At 34.7% G+C, this 23,882-nt stretch overlaps 1 protein-coding gene across 15 annotated transcripts in view; it reads left to right on the top strand.

The window, feature by feature from the left end:
* EPHA6 (EPH receptor A6) overlaps positions 1–23,882 on the top strand; it is an 811,402-nt gene that overhangs the window by 374,790 nt on the left and 412,730 nt on the right. For 14 of the 15 annotated variants that reach the window (XR_004299778.1, XM_032406359.1, XM_032406369.1 and 11 more), the window contains one exon: positions 13,549–13,884. Coding sequence is in view for 14 of the 15 variants with exons in the window: in XM_032406359.1 (XP_032262250.1) it covers positions 13,549–13,884 (336 nt within the window). In the remaining variant the exon portion in view is untranslated. Of the gene's footprint in view, positions 1–13,548; positions 13,885–23,882 lie in introns of those variants that run through there. The other variant, XM_032406370.1, reaches the window with a different exon arrangement.

Below are 23,882 nucleotides of genomic sequence, written 5' to 3' on the forward strand. Positions count from 1 at the left end.
GATACTACTATACTGGTTCCCATCATCTGCATTCTTACAAACTGAAAAAAAATAATATACTGAATTTTTTACCTTTTCACAAAATATTTTAAGTCCTGCATTTCTGTTGCCTATCTGAGATCAGTCAGGTTTTCTGAATTATACTCTGACTAAGGTGAGAGACCCTCACAGTTATTACAACATATGCAGAAAAAGTAAGGACCCTAAACTCCAAAGTATCATTGCTCCTAAAAATTGGAAAATGAGATGGTTGGGGAAGAAAAATCAGAAAAGTGACAAGTCAGGAGGTCACTGAACAATTAGAATTAAGAAGACCAGGGTAAGTTCACTGAGATATAGAACTTCTGAGGCCAAGAATCAAACAAGCAGTCAGCCTTTTCTGTCTTTCATTAACCACAAATAAGAGCCAAATTTTAATAGATACATGCTCTCTTAACTTCTAGATCACGTATCTATGAATTAAACGTTCTTTATCACCTTTGTTCCTATAGTGCATTATCTGAAGGTCAGAATCTGGGTCAGTTAGCAGTCAGTTCAATCACTTCCTGGTGTTTTTGTCGGTCTTAACATTTGAAACTGCTTTCAGAGAATCTTCCAGGGATTTAAAACGAGGCAGATTTTCTCCTTAGTATCAGGGGCAGAGAGATTTTGAATTTTTATGAGTTTAAAAGAAAGTGAAGGACTAAAATATTGGAAATGACAAACCAGGACTTTGGCTAGTCAATGGCCTAGTATGGAATGATTTTATATATAAGGATAGCGTGTGATCATATAATTGGTATGATTTTAAGGACTCCAGGAAGTCTTCCCCTACTCCTTAGTGCCATCATCAAAACAATAACAACAACCTTTAAAAATGTAATTTCACCGTTGAGAGTTTTATGATTTCTTTGGGTTTTCACTGTAGAGATAGGTGTCTTTTTATTTCATAATCTTGAGATACATCATATATAAGATTTATTCACATAAAAATGTTTATTAAGATTTTATTCTTTTAGCGCAGTTGGAGATTCACAAACAAAATTAAGAGAAAATATAGAAAAGTCCCATATACCTCCCTGCTCCCAAATATGCACAGCCTCCCCCGTTATTAACAGCCCCCACTTGGAGTGGTACATTTGTACAACTGGTGAACCTACATTTGCATATCACAATCACCTAAAGTCCACAGTTTACATTAGGGTTCACTCTTGGTGTTGTACATTCTGTGGTTTGTATAGGGCATGTATCTAACATGATAGTATCATACAGAGTATTTTCACTGCCCTAGAGCTCCTCTGTGCCCCACTAACCTCTGGCAACCACTTATCTTTTTACTGTCTCCATACTTTTGCCTTTTCTAGAATGTCATATAGTTGGAATCCTACAGTATGCAGACTTTCAGAATGGCTTCTTTCACTTAGTAATATGCATTTAAGATCCCTCCATGCCTTTTCATGGCTGGATAGCTCATTTCTTTTTAGTACTGAATAATATTCCATTGTCTGGATGTACCACAGTTTACTTAGCTACTTAACCTACTGAAAGACAACTTGATTGCTTCCTAGTTTTGACAGTTAGGAATAAGCTGCTGTAAACATACATGTGCAGGTTTTTGTATGGACATAAGTTTTCAATCCTTTTAGGGTAAGTACCAAGGAGCATGATTGCTAGATAATATGGTAAAAGTATGTTTAATTTTGTTAAGAAACTACCGAAGTACCATTTTGCATTCCCACCAATAAAGAATGAGAGTTCCTGTTGCTCCACATCCTCGCCATCGTTTGGTGTTATCAGTATTCTGGACTTTGGCCCTTTCCAATAGGTGTGTAGTAGAATCTTATTGTTGTTTTAATTTGTATTTCCCTGATGACATGTGATATGGAGCTTCTTTTCGTATGCTTTTTGCCATCTGTCTATCTTCTTTGGAAAGGTATCCACATAAACATTTTTAGGCTTTTCAAATGGCTACAATTTAAAAAAGAAGATGCCTCATATTCAAAGTTAATCCCTCTAATAGTGGTGGGCAAGAGGGTGACCTGGCTTTAATCTTCTACTGGGCCTGGCTCTTGTTAGTTTACTTTTCTGACATTTTGTTCCCACTAACTTCTTCCTCACAACCTATAACTATACTCAAACTTCTATTATTAAAAGAATACTCCAAGACCAATATTTTTTCTCTTCCAAAAAAAAAAAAAAAAAAAAGAAAATCTTGGGAGAGCAGTCTTTATTGGCTATGGTTCCTTTTTTATTTTATTATTTCTTTTTACTCTACTGTATTCAGATTTTTACTCTTCACTCTAGGAGAGCCATCAGATTTTTTTTCCCCTATCACTTCAAGAAAACTGTCAGGAATAATTCACCAATGATCTTTGCCATTTTGTGTTAGAAGTAAATATATTTATGATGTCTAACTCTGTTGATCATTCCCTGTTTCTTGAAACTATCTGTTCCTTTTTATTCTAGGACATTGTAATCTCCCCTTCACCCTCTTAATTTTCTCACCATTGTATTCATCGCCATTGATGGTTTCTCTTCTTTTCCTTACCTATTAAATGTTAGTTTTCGTTACATTCCTTTCTTGTTTTTTCATATGTTCTCATTCTCATGGCTTGAAACATCACCTGTAAATAGATGATGCCTATATTTTTATTCATATTCTGGTCTTTTCTCCTAAAGTCCAAAGTTGCCTAGCCAACTAATTGTGGGATATGGCAACCTAAGTGCCCTGTGGAAACCTGCCCAAATGTCTGACCTTACATCACACCATACTCCCTTTGATTATTAAACTTATGGACTTCCAAGATGCTAAGCTTGTGTCATCCTTGGGGCCAGCAGTTTCTTCTACTTGAAATACTCTCCCTCAAGGTCTTAGGGTTATTTTCTTTTTGTCCTTCAGGCTCAAATGTCAGCTCTTAGGACAGGTACTCCCTGACAAATCATTCAAAAATAGAATTCCTCCCAGTACTCTTTTTTAAATCACTTCTAATTTTTTAAATTTTATTTTATTATGTTATGTTAGTCACCATACATTACCTCATTAGTTTTTTTAAATTTAATTTTATTATGTTATGTTAGTCACCATACATTACATCATTAGTTTTTGATGTAGTGTTCCATGATTCATTATTTGTGTATAATACCCAGTGCTCCATTCAATACATGCCCTCTTTAATACCCATCACCAGGCTAACCCATCCCCCTACTCCCCTCCCCTATAGAACTCTCAGTTTGTTTCTCAGAGTCCATAGTCTCTCATGGTTCGTCTCCCCCTCCAATTTCCCCCCCTTTCATTTTTCCCTTCCTACTATCTTCTTCTTCTTCTTCTTTTTTAACATGTAATGTATTACTTGTTTCAGAGGTACAGGTCTGTGATTCATCAGTGTTACACAATTCATAGCGCTCACCATAGCACATACCCTCCCCAGTGTCTATCACCCAGCCACCCCATCCCTCCCACCTCCCACCATTCCAGCAACCCTCAGTTTGTTTCCTGAGATTAAGAATTCCTCATATCAGTGAGATCATATGATACATGTCTTTCTCTGATTGACTTATTTCACTCAGCATAATACCCTCCAGTTCCATCCACGTCATTGCAAATGGCAAGATTCCATTCCTTTTGATAGTTGCATAATATTCCATTGTATATATATACCACTTTTTCTTTATCCATTCATCTGTCGATGGACATCTTGGCTCTTTCCATAGTTTAGCTATTGTGGACATTGCTGCCATAAAAATCAGGGTGCACATACCCCTTCAGATCACTACATTTGTATATTTGGGGTAAATACCCAGTAGTACAATTGCTGGGTCGTATGGTAGCTCTATTTTCAACTTTTTGAGGAACCTCCATACTGTTTTCCAGAGTGGCTATACCAGCTTGCATTCCCACCAACAGTGTAGGAGGGTTCCCCTTTCTCCACATCCCCGCCAACATCTGTTGATTCCTGACTTGTTAATTTTAGCCATTCTGACTGGTGTGAGGTGGTATCTCATTGAGGTTTTGATTTGGATTTCCCTGATGCCGAGCGATGTTGAGCACTTTTTCATGTGTCTGTCTTTAAAATTTCTGATTCATTTGTACACTTGCTTCTTTGTTTATCACCATCCTAGCCATACTAGACTGTAAGACCCATGAGATCATGGACGTTCTTTCTCTCCTGTATCTCCATCACTAATAATAGTACCTAAGTACTAGACACTAGGCCCTAAATAAATATTTGATGAATGAGTAAATTAATAATTTCAAGTTCAAACTGCAAAAACCAATTTATTGCTTTTTCTTTCAGCCTGCTTATCCACCCTGGCTTTATTTATTTATCCTGGTGAATCTTTATTTACCCTATCTAAGCCAGAAAGCTTGGAATCATAATTCCTGCCCTTACCCTAACATGTAGTAGTCACAAGTCCTATCAGTTCTACCTCTTAGCATTTCTTCTGTCCATTCCTTCCTGTTCAGTTCCTGGCCCTATCCTTTTAGTTGTTATCTTCGACTCTCCCTTGGACTAGTTTAATATCCTGGCAAGTCTCCTTCCTTTAGTCTTCCACACCTCCAAAATATTCCAAGCTATTAGAAACAAAATCATATCATATTGATCATATTACCACTTCTGCCTAAGGTCTTTCAAAGCCCAATCCCTATTTGCCAGACTCATTAGAATCAATCCAAGAACTTTCAAAATCCTGCCCTGACCTACTTTTCTCCCTCTAATTTTAACTATATTAGGATCTCTCAAACAGCCCTACTAACCAGTTATATCAGCAACATACTTGAGTTTAGGTCTTCTTGATTTTTAAAAATTCCTTTTGTCCTTTTTTTTTTTTAAGATTTATTTATTTATTTGAGAGAGCGAGAATGAGAGAGAGAGAATACATGAGAGGGGGGAGGGTCAGAGGGAGAAGCAGGCTCCTCGCTGAGCAGGGAGCCCAATGCGGGACTCGATCCCGGGACTCCGGGATCATAACCTGAGCCGAAGGCAGTCGCTTAACCAACTGAGCCACCCAGGCGCCCTCCTTTTGTCCTTTTTGCTTGAACTGCAAAATATATAAATGGAATTATGAATAAGATACGCAAACAATGAATCATGGAACATTACATCAAAAACTAATAATGTACTGTATGGTGACTAACATAACATAATAAAATAAAATTTAAAAAATGAAATACTGAATGTTTTCTCTAGATTTTTATTCTACTTCATAAACTCTTAACTTTATTTCTCAGGTGACTAATTAATGTATATTCTGTGCTTTAAAAGGTGAGCTGTGGAGGACACTCCTTAATATTGGGTCTTGGTCAATTAGGGCTGCCTCTGAGAGCAGTTGAGAACACAGGAGACACCACTGCCTGCCAAGAAATCTCTTATCAAAATAACTACCTAAGGCTTTTCCAGGCCAGAAGGGAAAAATACTCACTGAAGCTAAAGAAACAAAGGAAAATAAGAATTACTAAAAAAGTACTTATCCAGCAGGAAAGGCAGAGAGCATGAAAGGATCAAAAGAAATGAAGTGAGGGTCTAACATATGGATGCATGAGAAGTTAGACAAAATATAATTACACTGTCATAGCATTTTTACTTTGATGTTTCTCATGTGTTTAAATCAATAGGATCTTTTTAAAGCTACTGAACAGGTGCTGGAAGATTAACACGTTCAACAAACATTTGTGTTACCCACTTAGAAATCATATATATATATATATATATATATATATATATATATATATATGATAAATGTGAATCATACATATATATATATATATATATATATATATATATTCCATTAGAATTACCCATATATGATCATCATTAAGAATTTCTCTTTTTTTGTCATCTAAATATGAATCAAGTATCTTGTGAGTAAAACCAGTTTGTTCAAACTTCATTCTTTTTTTTTTTTAAGATTTTATTCATTTGAGAGAGAGAGAGAGAGCATGCAGAGAGAGAGAGCATGAGCAGGGGGAGGGACAGAGGGAGAAGCAGGCTCCCTGCTGAGCAGGAACCCCAATGCAGAGCTTGATCCCAGGGCTCTGGGATCATGACCTGAGCCGAAGACAGATGCTTAACCAACTGAGCCACCCAGGCACCCCTCAAACTTAATTCTTAATATAAAGGCAAATATCATGTTTTTGTATCTTTGTATTTGAACTACAGTGACCAGGATTGACATGAACATATAAAAGTTGAATTTACTTTTGCTCTAAGGCTAACATTGTAAAATGGCTTCTTTCCTGCTGGAATAATTGGCAACTTAAAAAAAGTCATGATTGTCTCATTCTTATTTTGAGTATAGAATAAGTAGTGTGTTGAATTGCAACAGGAGAGGTGTTCTTCATTTCAGCTTCCCTACTCAGGTCCCCCACTTCTAGGTGGGGACAGGATGTTCACAGCCAGGTATCCCAGCTCTGCTTGCTATCTCTTCTTTTTTTTTTTTTTCCTCATATCTTTAAGTTTTATTCTTCTCTCTTTTCTAAGCATGTTTTGCATGAAGAACCTGTTCTGGTTCCGTGCTTTTCCATCTCACAACTGAAATACAAAAGTGCAACTGATTTGGGTAGGTGGCTCATTGTAAACACGATGTAGGACCACAGTTTTGCAGATAGCAGAATGGGAGAAGTTGCAAAGATAGATTATGTTACTTCTAGAAGGCTGTGTTATATCTTGTCTTATTATAGAAGATAACTTTAAATATTGCAGTGGTATATTTTTAAAATTAAAGTGACCTTGGGGCACCTGGGTGGCTCAGTCGTTAAGCGTCTGCCTTCAGCTCAGGTCATGATCACAGAGTCCTGGGATCGAGCCCCACATCGGGCTCCCTGCTCAGTGGGAAGCCTGTTTCTCTCTCCCCCACTTCCCTGCTTGTGTTCCCTCTCTCGCTGTGTCTCTCTCTGTCAAGTAAATAAAATCTTTAAAAAAATAAATAAAAATAAAATTAAAATGACCTTACATTATGGAATAAATGCCTATATGCAATGAATCCCAGTTTCCCCAATACTGGTCACTGATGTAGGATGTCATTTGAGCTTCAAGGAGTTTCCTAAATATAAATATTATCATTTTTAATTCAACAGAGGAGGTTCTTTTATCAAATCCCCTGGGAGAGTTTCCTCTATAGGATGAGATATTAAGTGGTCATACTGCTGATGCTGGAGAATTGAGTTACCACTTGCTACCAGGGCTCTACAGTTGGAATTCAGAGTATTGTCCCATTCAATATTATCTACTTGTACACAACAAACCAATTACCGAGAAGCATCCATAATTGGAAAGATAGCATTCATTATTATCCCCACACTATTACGCATTTAGAGAAAGGTTATTAATTTGCTTTAATCTATTCATTTATTGTTTTGTTTTCCCTCCCAAACTATGACTGTGCTTAGTCTTTTCATGTTTCTCTTTTCTATTTCTAACAAGCCTTCACTTAAAAATAATTGACTCAGACACAGAAAGGGCTGTATGTAGGTGTACATAATTTTTTTTCATGGTATTTGGGGACTGGATGATATTTGACTCAGAAGACCCAAAGCCAGCCTTCTCATTATTTCATTTGTTATTTTAGTGTTCTTTTATCATACATGTGGTTTTGCCATTTAACTCTTGACCTGTACAGCGATAATACATTTCTGTAATCCATACAATTAGTTATTCTATGGGTTTATATTTTTTTTCTGAATTGATGAAGGCAGCCTATAACCATTTCTTGGAATTTTTCCAAGGTAAAATTATATCTATGTTCTATAGCATAGAAATGTGGGGCCACACATGTTTACTTTTCAAGTTTTTAAGTGTCCACAGAACTATATTTTGAGAAGTTTTGGGGTTTTTTGTTTGTTTTTTGAGAAGTTTTAAATTCCTTCCCAATAGATAGAGAGATGGGTGACTACCCTTTTTGTTATGGGTCTTTATTCGTTAATCTCAGTTACCATAATATAAACATTCCCTTCCGCTTCTTAAGTGATTTTCAAGTCATATGAATCTATCTGTAGCCAGTAACACCAGGCTCTTGGAAAGATTATAATCTCAAACTATCTGTTCTCCAATATTTGTGAAAATTGGCACTATTTGAAAAATAATTCTTGGAGAATTATACAAAACCATGCATTCTATTTGCTCCCTTAGTTAAAGCACATATTACCTCTGAATCAAGCTGGACCAAGATAGACTTGTATACAGTGATACAAATATTTCAGTGTAATGTGTACATTGTTAGTCACATCTTCTATAAAATGGTGATTAATAACTACCTTATGAGTTTATCATGATAACTGAATTAAATAAATCATGGGAAATATTAAGTACACTTCTTAGAGCAAAACTAGTGCTCAAAAATGTTGGCTCTATTTTTAAAAATCATACCTGTAAGGTATAAAAGTGCTCCTTTCTGCCTGAGGACCAATAGGGAAGTTTCACAAAGTGGGTAACACCTAAATTGGAACATGAAGGATGAGTAGGACTCTCCCACAGAGCAAAAGGACATAAAGGAACAGTATGCACAAAGGCATTGAGATGCAGCAAAAGGAAGTAAGAGGCCTGCTTATAAAGACACATGGTGACAAGGTTGAGAAGTTTAGGTTTTTTTATTCTGTAAGTGAATGGTATCTGGTCTATTAGATTTTTGTTTGTTTTCTTTAACTGTGAGTTTTAGAAGTAATGGAGAATCTAAAAAGAATTATCTCAGTCATCATTCACAGTACTATGAATACATTAATGGATAGCAAGTCTTAATTTTGGCATCAATTTAGTTACTGGAGTAGGTGTAAAAATATTGAAGAAAATGAAAATATGTGGAGTGCAAAGGATTTGAAGTGTGCATAGTGTTGTATTTTGAGCAATATTTATCTTGAAGATTTCATTTTCAATTGCTCTTCTGTATATAAAATTATTTTAAAATGCTCTAAGATAACATTATTAAAAAGAATCTGTCATTGGAAAGCAATAAATTTCTCATTAATTTGTATGTTTTGAAAGTTTGTATTTGACAATACTCTCTAAGCAAAGCCCTATAAAATACTTTAAATATTTATTTACCAGACATTTTTTTTTTTAATCCATAGGAAGAATACACATAGTAGAGTTAAAAAAATTCTAAACATAAGACCTGGGTATCATCTGACCATGAATACAGCGTGTTACCTTCACATAATTACAGTACTTTCCTGGGCCTCATTTCTTTATTTGACTAAACTGATTTATCTTCCCTCTGGTGAGGTTGAAGCTCCACTTTTGTGATTACTCATCATCCATTTCCAAATATACAAACATTTTATGAACTAAACTTAGAGTACAAAGTGGCTTAGAGAAGGAAAATACAAAACTCTGCTTGCAGTTACTCCTATTAAAGACATTTTTCAAAGCTCATTTGGGAAGGACATTAGATTAAAATATAACTATAGATAAAAGTTAAAGTTAATAGTGATAATTCAAAAACTGAGATGACTTTTAGAGTTTTAAATTATGCCCATATGCAAATCTGACAACCTATATTTTTAGTACATTATTAAAATCTAGAGATGTACTTTTTCATTTATTCCTATGTGTTTATCTTTCTTCAGCAAATTTTTAAATTTACTCATTGCAAAAACATTTACCTAAATTTCTCTAGATGGTTCAATATATTTTTTAAATGTTCTCTTTGGCATAGGTCAACATAGAACTATTTTTCTCTCATTTGTAAACTCATAAATAAGAAGAAATTTCCTTTTTATTAAGAAACTATGTTAATATATTTATGATAGTCATTAAGTTAACAAACACATTTAAATTTTTGCCAAGTAGTAACTTAACTGATAAAATACAGTTTAGTAAACAGTAGCCTTCCATGACTTGATATCCTCAGTTATTTGGATCAAATTTTCATTATTCTTAATGTTAGAAAATGCATCTGCAAACACAATTAACTATACAGTAGGTGAATAATCAGTCTCCAGTCATTATGAATAAGACCCCTGTTTATTTGTAGCATGTTTCTACAATTATAATCATGAAATATAAATCTGCAGCAATTGATGTAGTAACTGAAATATGATCCTTAAGTTTGCTCTCCTGTGTCAGCCTGTAAGAGTGTTCTGCAGAATGCTAGTATTCCTATAGATGCTTCTTGGAAAATAAGGTTCTATAAACAAATGTTTGGGAATTTTGGATTCGACAAAGAGAAGCAAATTGTGTTACTTTTGTTCCAGTGTCAGTCATTCAGAGGAGTCTTAATTGGAGTACTAAGCTCATTTTTTGTATGATAGCTCATGGGACTAGAGATACGGCACAGGATATATTTTGGGAAATGCAGTTTGTTTAAAAACACTTTACATAAAATGAAATAACACAAAATAAAAATTATAGCCCACCTGGCCTCTGCTACTCAGAGGAAGATGGGGGCTGCTGGCTCAGATGCTTTTCTGAAGAGAAAAGACAGCACTGTCCCCAGCTTCTCATAAGTTTGCTATTGCAGCACTATTCCTTTATTCTTTAAAAGTGTAAAGGGGGAATCCAAATTGAAGCAAAAAATTAAAAGAAGAAGATTAAAGATTTATTTTCTAGATACACTAGTAGAAATAAAATTGTAGTTTTAATGTAAGATTTATTATATGATGGACTTGAAAAACATCTAGTTGCAAATCAGAATAATTGCCCTTCTCTTATGAAGTCAATCTGGAGGGTGAAGTGTGGAGATTGTTTTTCTTCTATGTGAATTACTTGTTTCCTTTAAAGAAAAAAAAAAAATCAACGTAAGGAAATCCCTAAAAGTTTCAATACAGATTTCTCCAAAAGGGTTATTGCTGCCAAGTTTTTTTTTTCCCCAATGTCGCCTAATCTTTGTATAATTTATAAATGATAACAAAGCAATCAGGCCACATTCATAAAAACCCAGTGACACATAATTTAGTTGAATCTGAGGATTAGAATTAATTGTCTCTCTTTGTTCCAAGTTCTAAATCTTAGTAAATGATTCACTGCATGTCATTACAGCTTAATATTTGCATGAAATCACAGTTTAGCTGGCATAATTTAACAGCAATTAAAAAGCTATTTAATCGTCATGCAAATTGGTGTGAGGGCCCTTGAGTAAGAAGGGTGTCTGCCTTTTTTTTTTAAGTATCTCCAGGCGGACAGTTATATACTTGCAGACACCCATAACATAATTGATAACATTCTTCCTATTCATGAAAATATAAGTGAATAATAATTCACATTTTCCTTTATAAATAAGAGAAAAGAGCAACAATATGAATATGTCATTCTGTAGGAAGACCTTATTATGATAATGATAATGTATATCTTTATCTCCCATGCATAAGTCTAGGTTGGAGGTAAAAAGCTACACATGTCCCTGTGCTCTAATTTATAATGCCTTCCATCTTTTCCTTTCTGAAGAAAGACGCTTCTGTAACTCTCTGAAACATGAAATGGCATAAAACAAAGTTTGCAGAAACCTGTTAGAAAAGCTAACCATCCCATTTCTAGGTCAGGCTTTAGGTAATATACATACAGATGACTGAGGCCCCTACCCATCAGTTTGCTGTTATCAGGATCCAGCAAAAAGAAAAAGGAAAATATAAAATAACAATTCTTAATATCTCAAACCCAATACATAGTTATGTAAATTTATGAGTAATGTTATGCTACTCTAACACTGTATAACAGATCTCACTAATGAGTCCCCTGTACTTATATCCCTGTACTATTCCCTAAAGCCAGAATGTTCTTTTTAAAACACATTACCTCCATATATAAAATCTCTAAGCCTATTCCTGTTGTACATAGAAAAATACCCAGACTCATTACAATGAGCCTAGGAGTCTTGCACTTTCCCACCCCTTCCTCTTCCTTAAAACTCACTTCTTACTTTTTCCTTTTGCATTCTAGCCACAGTGATTATCTGCCAGTTTCTTGACTATTTTAAGATCTTTCTTGACTAAAGAACCTTCTACCCTTAATACTCTTCTCACTCTTGGGGCGCCTGGGTGGCTCAGCCGTTAAGCGTCTGCCTTCGGCTCAGGTCATGATCCCAGGGTCCTGGGATCGAGCCCCGCATCGAGCCCCGCATCGGGCTCCCTGCTCCACGGGAAGCCTGCTTCTGCCTCTCCCTCCGCCTGCTTGTGTTCCCTCTCTCGCTGTGTCTCTCTCTGTCAAATAAATAAATAAAATCTTTAAAAAAAAAAAAATACTCTTCTCACTCCTCTTACATCCTCTTCCTCACCACCTCCATGAGGCTTTCTCCGAATGTTTCTCAGATTGATCCTCCTGATAATGTTTTTTTTTTTAAATATTTATTTATTTATTTATTTATTTATTTATTTTGAGAGAGAGAGAGAGAGAAAGAGCATGTGAGTGGGGGGAGGAGCAGGAGGGAGAGGAACAAGCAGACTCCACACTAAAAGTGGAGCCCGATGTGGGGCTCGATCCCATGACCCTGAGATTATGACCTGAGCTGAAACCGAGTCAGACACTCAACTGATTGAGCCACCCAGGCACCCCTGGTCCTCCTGTTAATGTTTATTTCATCTCCTTTCCTTTTGATTTTTGCACTACTACTTATTATAATTTGAATTTTATTCTTCTATTTAATGTATTTATTTGCCTGCCATTCAACTTAAATGTATATAACAAAGTAAGAATTTGTCTGTTACATTCACACTGTAAGTCCAAGATCTAGCAGGTTATCTGGCACACATAGTAGTCACTTAAAAAAATATTTATTTCATGAGTGAATGACTATATCTTGAGATCTATAAAGACCCTATACCAAAACTTGGATTTCTCTCTATAGAAGGAATATTGAAGATAATTCTATCCCACCTTCTAAGCAAATTTTCTTGATAGCAGAAATTTAAAGAATTGTTTTAGAGTTATTAAAACTAATTATTCTAAAATATGACAGGAATGTTATTTTATTTTATTTATGCAATCAATCTATCAAAAGCATAGTCTCTTACAGAAAGAATTCTGTATTATTTCACACATAGTGTGGTGCTGACACCTAGTAGACCTTCAGTTAATATTTATGCAAGGAATGATACAAACCTAGGGTTTGAAGTACTCACATAAGTATAAAAGATTATTGACACAATTTTAAGAAAAGACTGGAGTAGTTAAAGGATATTAAGTACTCTATGCAGTATGATCCATATGGAAGAATATTAAGAAACATATTGTGTTTTTTGTATATGTATGTTAGTATTTTTTTCAAATTTTGAAAATGGTGATATAATTATTAAAATGTAATTAAAACCATCACATAATTTAAAACAATGTTTGCTTATGATATATTCCAGTAAGCAAATTTTCAAAGTATAATTACTGTATCTTTTGGAGATTTTTGACTTTTGATATTAAATATTCATATTAATATACCAAAAAGTTAAGATCTAGACCATCTTCCCCCCCGCAAGACTCTTTTCTTACTAGGCTTAATCAGATGTTTTTAACCATATTTCCTTATAGTTCCTATCAGAAGAGTTCAAACTAATAAACAAAACAAATGTTTATTGTTGAAGTTTTCAAGTTAGCCCCCTTCTAATTCATTGTCCTACACATGTACATTTGTTTTTTAATTGCTTTTCTCTAGGGCCACCTTCAGCTCCTAGGAATGTGGCTTTTAACATCAATGAAACGGCCCTTATTTTGGAATGGAGCCCACCAAGTGACACAGGAGGGAGAAAAGATCTCACATACAGTGTAATCTGTAAGAAATGTGGCTTAGACACCAGCCAGTGTGAGGACTGTGGTGGAGGACTCCGCTTCATCCCAAGACATTCTGGCCTGATCAACAATTCTGTGATAGTACTTGACTTTGTGTCTCACGTGAATTACACCTTTGAAATAGAAGCCATGAATGGAGTTTCTGAGTTGAGTTTTTCTCCCAAGCCATTCACAGCTATTACAGTGACCACGGATCAAGATGGTAAGTTCCACTGCTGTTTTCTCTAAACAAACTCGTAACTCGCTTCGGATGCATAATATCCCTGGTGGACCTATATTCACTGAGGTGCCGTTGTATACTCTATACACTAAAGAGGTGATCTTCTGGTTGTTTTTCTTACTATTTTGTAAGGTCCAGAAAGATATTTTTTATATTACTTCTTATTAGTAAGGTTAATTAGATATAATGCTTCTCTCCAATGTTTATGCATTGCTTTTGATATAATCCTATACAAGTACATCTTAATGAGCAAGTCCATATCACTTACCAACAAACGTCAGAGATAAAAAAAATGTTGCTAAGTGAATTGAAATTTAGTTCCTCCACTTATGCTGCCATTTCTTTTCCATATCAAATAAAGCAAATAGTAAGAATTCATGTTAATTATAATTCATATCTATGTTGTAAAAACATTGCAGCCAACATGCTTAACTGTGATCCACTCTGAAAAGAAACAGCAAATATATCCAGAAATGTATCCAAATGTTGTTGTTAGGCACCATTTGTAAAAAGTTGTTGAACAGTCTTTTTAAAAAATCCAGTTGCTTTCAGTTAAATGTTCCCTTCATAACAGTATAGATTTTTACTGCAACATAGTTAGGCACGAATACCCCTGTGATTTTTATAAGTATATATTCTCTTTAACTCCCTCATAACACAATTTACTGCAGTACATGATACAGAAAAATCACCAGAGATTTTAAAAACTCCCATTGAGAAGCATTCATAAATTATGTGGACACACAAATGATTGTCTTATAGCAGAAAGTATTGTTGTATATGAGCACATATATATATGAGACAAATTTATAAAGATAAAACTATTCTTATGCTGTAACAAATGCCACAGATTATATGGTTTAAACAACAGAAGTTTATTTTCTCACAGTTCTAGAGGCTAGAATCCAAGAATAAGGTATCAGCAAGGTTGATTTCATTACTCAGCAATAAAAAGGAACAAATTATTGATACACACAACTTGAATGAACTTTAAGGGCTCTGTGCTGAGTGAAAAGGACAATTTCAAAGGGATGCATACTGTGTGATTCACTTACATAACGTTCTTGAAATGACATAATTATAGACATGAAGAACAGATAAGTGGTGGCCAGAGCTGGGAAATGGGAGAGAGGGATATGGCCATGAAGGGCAGGAGAGAGCGTTGTGATAATACAGTTATATATTTTGATTGTTGTGGTAGTTACATGAAGCTACGTATGTGATAACTTGCATAGAGCTACACACACACACACATACACACATATACACACAAGCCCAGTGGATTTTACTAATGTCAATTTTCTGGTTTTGATTTTGTACCATAGTTATGCACATAGTTAACACTGGGAAGGCTAAGTGAATGATGTATAGGATCTCACTATACATATTTTGTGAATCTATAATAATTGTAAAATTTTAAAAAAGTTGCTAAAACTGTAAAATGTGTAGATAGAAGCTTTAGTATTTTATTAAGAACATTTTAAATGAATGTGACTTATTTAAATTAATACACATAAATTCACTTTGCTGATAATCTTCAGAAATACATCTGATAAAGCAAAGCCAAGTAGTACTGTACAGTCATCTCGTATTCACCATGCAGTTTTACCCTTCATTTAGCCAATAACTACACATCATAGAATTTGCTTAATGGCTTTTAAAAAGGAATTCCTATTTCCTCTTTTTTTCCTTCTTTCCCATAGTGTCAACAAAATCTGATCAAATATATCTTCAGAATAAAAGAGATTAGCATCTTCTGTTCCTCTCTACATTAGCAGATTATATCTAAGGCCTTTTGGCTGCCATTGGGTAAAAAATACAACTCAGAACAACCATTCTTAACTATGGGGGATAAAAACAGTATATCACTTTAAATAAAATATATATGTACCTATCTTTACATAATTTCATACATATTGCATTGGACAGCCTTTCTAGGATTAAAAGAAAGTTCATTTAGTCTACTTTTCCACTTAGCAGAGAAGAGAATATAAATTGTTTCTCACTTTTAAAATGAGAGAATTCATTAAAACTGTATTGCTTTGAAGACAGGTTAGTTAGGCACAAAATAAAATATAGGATCCATATATTGAGACTATACATTCTGGAAGGATAATATTATTAAGCAGTCCTCCCCAGTAAATTTCACTTTGTTGAAGTATATTAAGAAACAATTATTGTTAATTTAACTGTGTTTTAGATAAAAATAGTGAGAAAAATCTAAATATATTTAAATTTTATTTGAAAAGTACATAATGGACCTAACTGAGCTAAAATATTGCCACAAAAATTAATAAAATATTATGACCAGCAGGAACTAAACAAGGATGTCCACTCTTACCACTTTTATTCAACATATTGCTGGAAAATCTAGCCACAGCAGACAACAAAAAGAAATAAAAGGCATCCAAATCGGTAAGGAAGAAGTAAAACTATTTGCAATTGACATGATACTCTACATAGAAAACCTTAAAGATTCCACCAAAAATCTACTAGAACTGATAAACAAATTCAGTAAAGTTGTAGGATACAAAGTCAATATACAGAAATCTGTTGCATTTTTATACGCCAATAATGAAGCAGCAGAAAGAGAAATCAAGGAATCAAGTCCATTTACAGTTACACCAAAACCATAAGATAACTAGGAATAAACCTAACCAAAGAGATGAAAGACCTGTACTCTGAAAACTATAAAACACTGATGAAAGAAATTGAAGACAACACAAAGAAATGGAAAGACATTCCATGCTCATGGATTGGAAGAACAAATATTATTAAAATGTCTATACTACCCAAAGCAATCTGCACATTTAATGTAATCCCTATCAAAAACCACCAGCATTTTTCACAGAACTATAATAAACAATCCTAAAATTTGTATGGAACCACAAAAGACCCGAAATAGCAAAAGCAATCTTGAAAAAGAAAAGCAAAGCTGGAGGCATCACAATTCTGGGCTTCCAAGTTATATTACAAAGCTGTAGTGATCAAGATAGTATGGTATTGGCACAAAAATAGACACATAGATCAATAGAACAGAATAGAAAACCCAGAAATGAACCCAGAACTATATGGTCAATTGATCTTCAACAAACAACAAAGAATATCCAGTGGGAAAAAGACAATCTCTTCAACAAATGATGTTGGGAAAACTGGAGAGCAACATGCAAAAGAAGGAAACTGGACCACTTTCTTACACCGTACACAAAAATAAACTCAATGAATTAAAGACCTAAATGTGAGACCTGAAACCATAAAAATTCTGTAAGAGAACATAGGCAGTAACCTCTTTCACATCAGCCATAGCAAGTTTTTTCTAGATATGTCTCCTGAGGCAAGGGAAACAAAAACAAAAATAAACTTCTGCCCAGCAAAGGAAATAATCAACAAATCTAAAAGGCATCGTAAGGAATGGGAGAAGACATTTGCAAATGATATTTACAATAAAGGGTGAGGATCCAAAATATATAAAGAATTTATAAAACTCTAACACCTCTAAAACAAAAATCCAGTTAAAATGGGCAGAAAACATGAACAGCCATTTCTCCAAAGACATCCAGATGGCCAACAGATACATGAAAAGATGCTCATCATCACTTACCATCAGGGAAATGCAAATCAAAACTATGATGAGATATCACCTCACACCTGTCAGAATGGCTAAAATCAACAACACAAAAACCAACGAGTATTGATGAGGATGTGGAGAAAAAAGAACCCTCTTGCACTGTTGGTGGGAATGCAAACTGGTGCAGCTGCTCTGGAAAACAGTATGGAGGTTCCTTAAAAAGTTAAAAATAGAGCTACCCTACAATCCAGCAATGGCACTACTGGGTATTTACCCAAAGAATACAAAACTCTGATTCAAAGGGATACATGCATCCCTGTGATTATAACAGCATTATTTAATTGCCAAATTATGGAAGCAGCCCAAGTGTCCATATATGATAAATGGATAAAGACGGTGTGGTATACATACAAGGAAATATGATTCAGCCATAAAGAAGAATGAAATTGTGCCATTTGCAATGACATGGATGGAGCTAGACAATATAATGCTAAGCAAAATGAGTCATCAGAAAAAGACAAATGCCGTATGATTTCACTCATATGTGGAATTAAAAATAAAAAACAAATGAGCAAAGGGGAAAAAAGAGAGAGTGTGAAACAAACCAAGAAACAGACTCTTAACTATAGAGAACAAACTGATGATTATCACAGGGGAGGGATATGGGGGGATGGGTTAAATAGGTGATGTTGGTTAAGGAGTGCACTTTTTGTGGTGAGCACGAGGTGATGTATGGAATTGTTGAATCAGTACATTGTACACTTGAAACTAATATAACATTGTATGTTAACTAACTAGAATTCAAGTAAAAACTTAAAAAAACAACAAAAATAGTTCTATATACAGGATGGCAGCAAGCCACTGAATATTAAAATACATTTACCTGGCCCTAACAAAAAAAAGTATTATGATCAGCCTTATAAGTATGAGTGACTATCCCCATGTCACAATTTTGAGAAACACGAAGAAGGCCTTGTCTCACTATGCTGAAATTCTGACATTAGAATATCATGTCTTCAAAAATGCATGTACTGGGGTGCCTGGGTGACTCAGTCAGTTAAGCGTGTGCCTTCAGCTCAGGTCATGATCCCAGGGTCCTGGGATTGAGCCCCATGTCAGGCTCCCTGCTCAGTGGGAAGCCTGCTTCTCCCTCTCCCACTCCCCCTGCTTGTGTTCCCTCTCTCGCTGTGTCTCTCTCTGATAAATAAATAAAAACTTTTAAAAGAATAAATAAAAATGCATATACTGTAAGCAAGGGTAACAGTATAAAATAGCTCAATCTGTGCATGTATCACTTATGCTTTTAATATCATATCCTAGTGTTTGATAAAAAAAAGGGGCTTATAGTAACTGGAGTCTCCCAGAGCCAGGCTTCAGCTGTTAGAATGTGTGCCAGCCTTAATAAGATAATAGTTTTACTGTTACAAATTGAGAAGGCACTTCCCATCATCTCACTTGGGTATCTTTGGAAAATCTCTTTGAAGCAGCTTTAAAGGCACTTTCCAAGGTTATCTGGTAGATAACACATTGCAATTTTGTTGGACTGAGAGGACCACAGTCAAAGATTTTTCTCATTTTCTGTAGGTTATGTATCATTCTTTTTAAGCTAAAATGGAAGTGATACATGCTCTTCACAAACCTTTAATTTATTCAACATATATACATTGCTGAGTGAGCCTTTATGAACCTTACACTCTGGTGGGGAGGCAGATAATAAAAAAAAAATTGGCAAATATATAATTAGTATGTGATAAGTCCCACTAAAGAGAAGAGCAAAGTGCTCTGAAAGCATGTATTCTCTAAGTCTGGGGAATAAGATCTTCCTGAGGAACTGGCATTTAAATTAAGTTTTGTTCTGAGAGATGAGTAGGCAAAATGAGACTGGGACAAGGGAAAGGATTATGAGCAGAAGGAACCAAGCAAAGGTAAGCAATTGAGGGATTAGGTACTGATGACTAATGTACCAAAGGCATCTAAAAAGTTGACATATTGCAGAGGTACAGCAGAATTTGAGCTGAAGATTTAACTTAAAATTTGGAGAAAGGAGTGGGTTTCTATAAAATAACCAAGACAAGTTAAGAGAATCCCCATTTAGCAGAAGACATTGCTATATTATCAGAGCCACAAAAGGAGAAAAAATCATCAGAGTAATAATATTGTTCATGAGGTGACACTTGTATAAGTAAGGAAATAAAATATTAGAGACCAAAAAGTATAGACAACTGTATTATGTTTTTACTACTTTTTGTGGGCACAGTATAGAACATGGAGATAGAGAGGACATTTGCATTGAATTGCCTTTTCCTTCATGTAGTTGACTAATATGTATGTATCTTTCCTCATATTTAAGAAACATTAAGGAAACCATATTAAATAACCCTGATTTAATTGTTTGCTATCTGTTTACAATTAAACAAATATAAAAAAATTTCCAAATCACTTACAACCACTTAGCTGTAGTTAAGAGAAACATTCCTTGATTATTCTGATTCCAGTTGGATAAATAAGATTATAGATTTAAAACTATGACTCTCATAATTAGGAATCTTTGCAATAAACCTTAATTAACTGACTTCTACAATCCTTAAGAGCTATTTTTGCAATCTTCTATTTTCATAGTTTATTTAAATGGTTTTTAAAGGTGTTTAATTTAGAAAGCAACAGCTAGAAAACATTTCATTTTAACCTTCAGTGCATGATAGGAAACCAAGGTGTGTAGTTCAGTCAAAGGAATTATTCAGGTCATAGAAATAAAGGAAAATCTTAATCATGGATAGTCAACCTGAAACAAAATTGTGTTTGTAGATATCCTGACGTGCAAAAACCTTTAGGGACCATGTTCAAAGTAAAGGAAATGCTAAATTACAAACCAATTCTGCTGATATTTGCTAACGGGTCTTTAAAGCAATTATTGTCAGAACCAGGTTGTCTAATTCCTTGGTTTCTTTTTTTTTTTTTTTTTTTAAAGATTTTATTTATTTATTTGACAGAGAGACACAGTGAGAGAGGGAACACAAGCAGGGGGAGTGGGAGAGAGAGAAGCAGGCTTCCCGCGGAGCAGGGAGCCTGATGCGGGGCTCGATCCCAGGACCCTGGGATCATGACCTGAGCCGAAGGCAGACGCTTAATGACTGAGCCACCCAGGCGCCCCTAATTCCTTGGTTTCTTAAAGTATACATTCAACACTCCTCTTTCTGCCATTGGGTGACTATTCTGTATAATTCTTGCCTCAGGCTTACATTTTGATTAGAGATTTCATATATTTGCTCAGGCAGCAATGATTAATTGAACTAACATTGAAAACAGATTTAAATAAACAGAATTTGTATATATTTATAAACTTAAGATGTCTATTTGATTTATAGTTCACTGCATTTTGGAAATACAGTCTATTTCAAAATCTAACCTTTTATATATTGCTGGAGTAGGTAACTAGGGACACTATAAACATTCATTTGTCTTTATATCTGTATTTTAAATTATTTTATCTCTGGATATCAGTCCTGTAAAATTCTTGACAGCAAATAATTATTTTTCCAAAATCTGCACAAGTCTATTCAAAGTAAGAAAAAAATCAGTATAAAAGTTTTAAATGCTTACTAAATATACACTGATTACAAGCCAATGACATAAGTGTTTTTAAAAAGACAATAGTGATAATTTAAGACAGATGCTGTATTATTTGTATTTTTTGTATTTCTTAAACCCAAGAAAATTACATATCAAAAATTACAAACACCTTATATCAAAATATAAAATGTTCCTACACTTGATCTTAGCCAAAAGGCCGAGAAGCAATAAAATATAAAATGTTCCTATCTCCTCAGTCAGTGTTTCTGCTCTGAAAAGTGCACTGAATGTTTTTTTTATGGAAGATAATTGAAGTGTCAGTCTAGTTAATCATAACTAAATAACTTTATGGTCCAGCCAAATATTAAATTATAATAGAGTCTGGATGATTGCAAACTTTTTTTACTCCTGAGAAATGTCAAATTACTTCCAAGTCTAGTGTCTTTGTGTGGCATGCATCTTTTGGGTAAATGAATGATCTAGAAAAGTCCCTTAGACTTTAGCAGTTAATTTGCTGAGCTTAGTCAGTGGCTCAGTCAACATGTGAAGAAACTGAACTGCTCCCAGTCACTTATGTTCAATAGCACACGTGTTTCTCTCTCACTGAACCATAACCATATATTTTTTAATATTTTGCTTTTCCAACCAATATGTGAGCTTTTTGAGAGCAAAGATGATGTGTTTTTGACTAAGAATATTCTCAACCTCCATTGTCTGTAACTTCATAAATATCCATTGACTTGCATTAACAGAAATTAGAGATGATTTGAGTTATCTTTCATTCATTCATTTATTAATTCATTCAAAAATATTTATTGAATATTTACTGTGTGCCAGAAACTCTTCTATATACTAGAGGTATAGCAAATAAAGGAGAAAAACAAATAAAGAGAAACCAGCTAAGTGCCCCGGCTTTTGTGGATACTATATATTCTAATGGCAAGTAGTGATATATCCCATGAAGAAGAACTAAGCAGAGTAGGAGATTCAGAAGAAAAAGAAGCAGGTATTTTACATGGGGAAAGCCAAAACTGCCTCTCTTGATAATGTAACACTTGAGCAGATCATGAGTTGAAGAGAAAACCTGTGAATATAGAAAAGACTATTCCAGGCAGTGGGAATAAAAAGGGCAAAGCCTTAAATTTAAGCAGGCATTTGTCTAGAAAGGGACAAGAAAATATTATTGCATATATTTTCTTTAGCACATACTAAATTTCATGCTCACTAAATCCTCTGGTGCTGTGCTTAAAGAGTTTTCAACAAAAGGTTTTAATCAACACTAACCTATCCTTTAATAGCAATCATGGTTTTTCTTGGTGATCATACATTGCTGGAAAAATGTGTTTAATCCTAAACTTCATTTTAAGCAGTTGGCTCTTAGAGTTATCAGCTGTTATCTGAGGAATTCTCATTTGCACATTTTGCAGGAGAGATGACTAAGTACTTTCTTTAGTATAAACTAATAAGATCTTATTGCTATTATAATACCTCTACTACTACATTAACGTTAATGGCATTTGTTCATTCAAATTGAAAAGTAATGGTAGAAGATTGTTTAGTAACATATTTTAAATCCCACAAAAATAAACGTGCTTAGCAGTGAAGATAAATGTATATGATTGTATCGCGCATAATCAGTATCTGTCACAGGATGTAAGGCTCTGCTTTATGGTAGGCATATGTCTAGCCAATTATTTTCTCATTTTCAGTACAGTTCTTTGTTTGGAGATGGAAGCTAATTTAGTTTCATAACTAAACTCTCCCTACAAAACAAACTGGTTGATTTAGATAGCTGATTTGTATGAGGTTTTTAAAAATATATTTTCCAAAAGCCTCCTTTGTTTTAAATATTATGAAGGATTGAAAAAGCATAATGTGTAGGATTTAAACTAAAAGATTTTCAAGGTTGACAGATTATCCTGATCATTATTGAAAATGTGAAATGTCTTCATACTTAAATACTTTAATTTATAAAGATTGAAAACAAATTGCTAGCCTTTTAATCAGACTGAAATTCCATATAAAATCTTTAGATTAAATAACTTTTTCTTCCATGTGTTCCTCAGCACTTTTCTATTTGGTTTGGATTCTTTTTTTTTTTTTAAAAAAGATTTTATTTATTTACCTGAGAGAGAGAATGGGAGACAGAGAGCATGAGAGGGGGAGGATCAGAGGGAGAAGCAGACTCCCTGCTGAGCAGGGAGCCCGATGTGGGACTCGATCCAGGGACTCCAGGATCATGACCTGAGCCGAAGGCAGTTGCTCAACCAACTGAGCCACCCAGGCGCCCTTGGTTTGGATTCTAAACAATCAGTTCCAGCTACATAATTTTTGATGCCTAGTGAAAAGTGAAACTGCGGGATCCTTTGTTCAAAAAGCAGGAAAAAAGGGTCATCAAAGGTACTAAAATATAAAGCCTTTTCCTTCTGCAATTTCTCTCTCAACTTGTCATGGTGCTTTTTAATTGCCATTTTATGTCCTTTTTATAAGTAACAAAAAAATACAATTTCAAATTATTAGCATAAACTTTACCATTCATCTTTATATTGCTCAATGCCACCTTTAAATTCAAATATAAAAACATTTAACTCATCTGCAGAATCATCAAAATCACAAAATTCTTTTCCTGTAGTCCCTCCTCTCCCATCACAGTCCCTAAAGGTTTCTCAAGTAGCCCAGAACAAACAAATGTAAGCCATACTCAGAAAGGTTGGAAGGAGGGAGAGAGATCTCACCAGGCACTGAGCCAGCCCAGTGAGTGGGCACTCCCTCGGCACAGGGATTCTTTTAGGAAGAATGAAGACACCCCCAGGTTCCCAAGGCCTTCCCAACTCACAGTGGA

Source organism: Phoca vitulina, unplaced genomic scaffold (genome assembly GCF_004348235.1).
Source record: "Phoca vitulina isolate PV1807 unplaced genomic scaffold, GSC_HSeal_1.0 scaffold8, whole genome shotgun sequence".
In the NCBI taxonomy this organism is placed as follows: domain Eukaryota; kingdom Metazoa; phylum Chordata; class Mammalia; order Carnivora; family Phocidae; genus Phoca; species Phoca vitulina.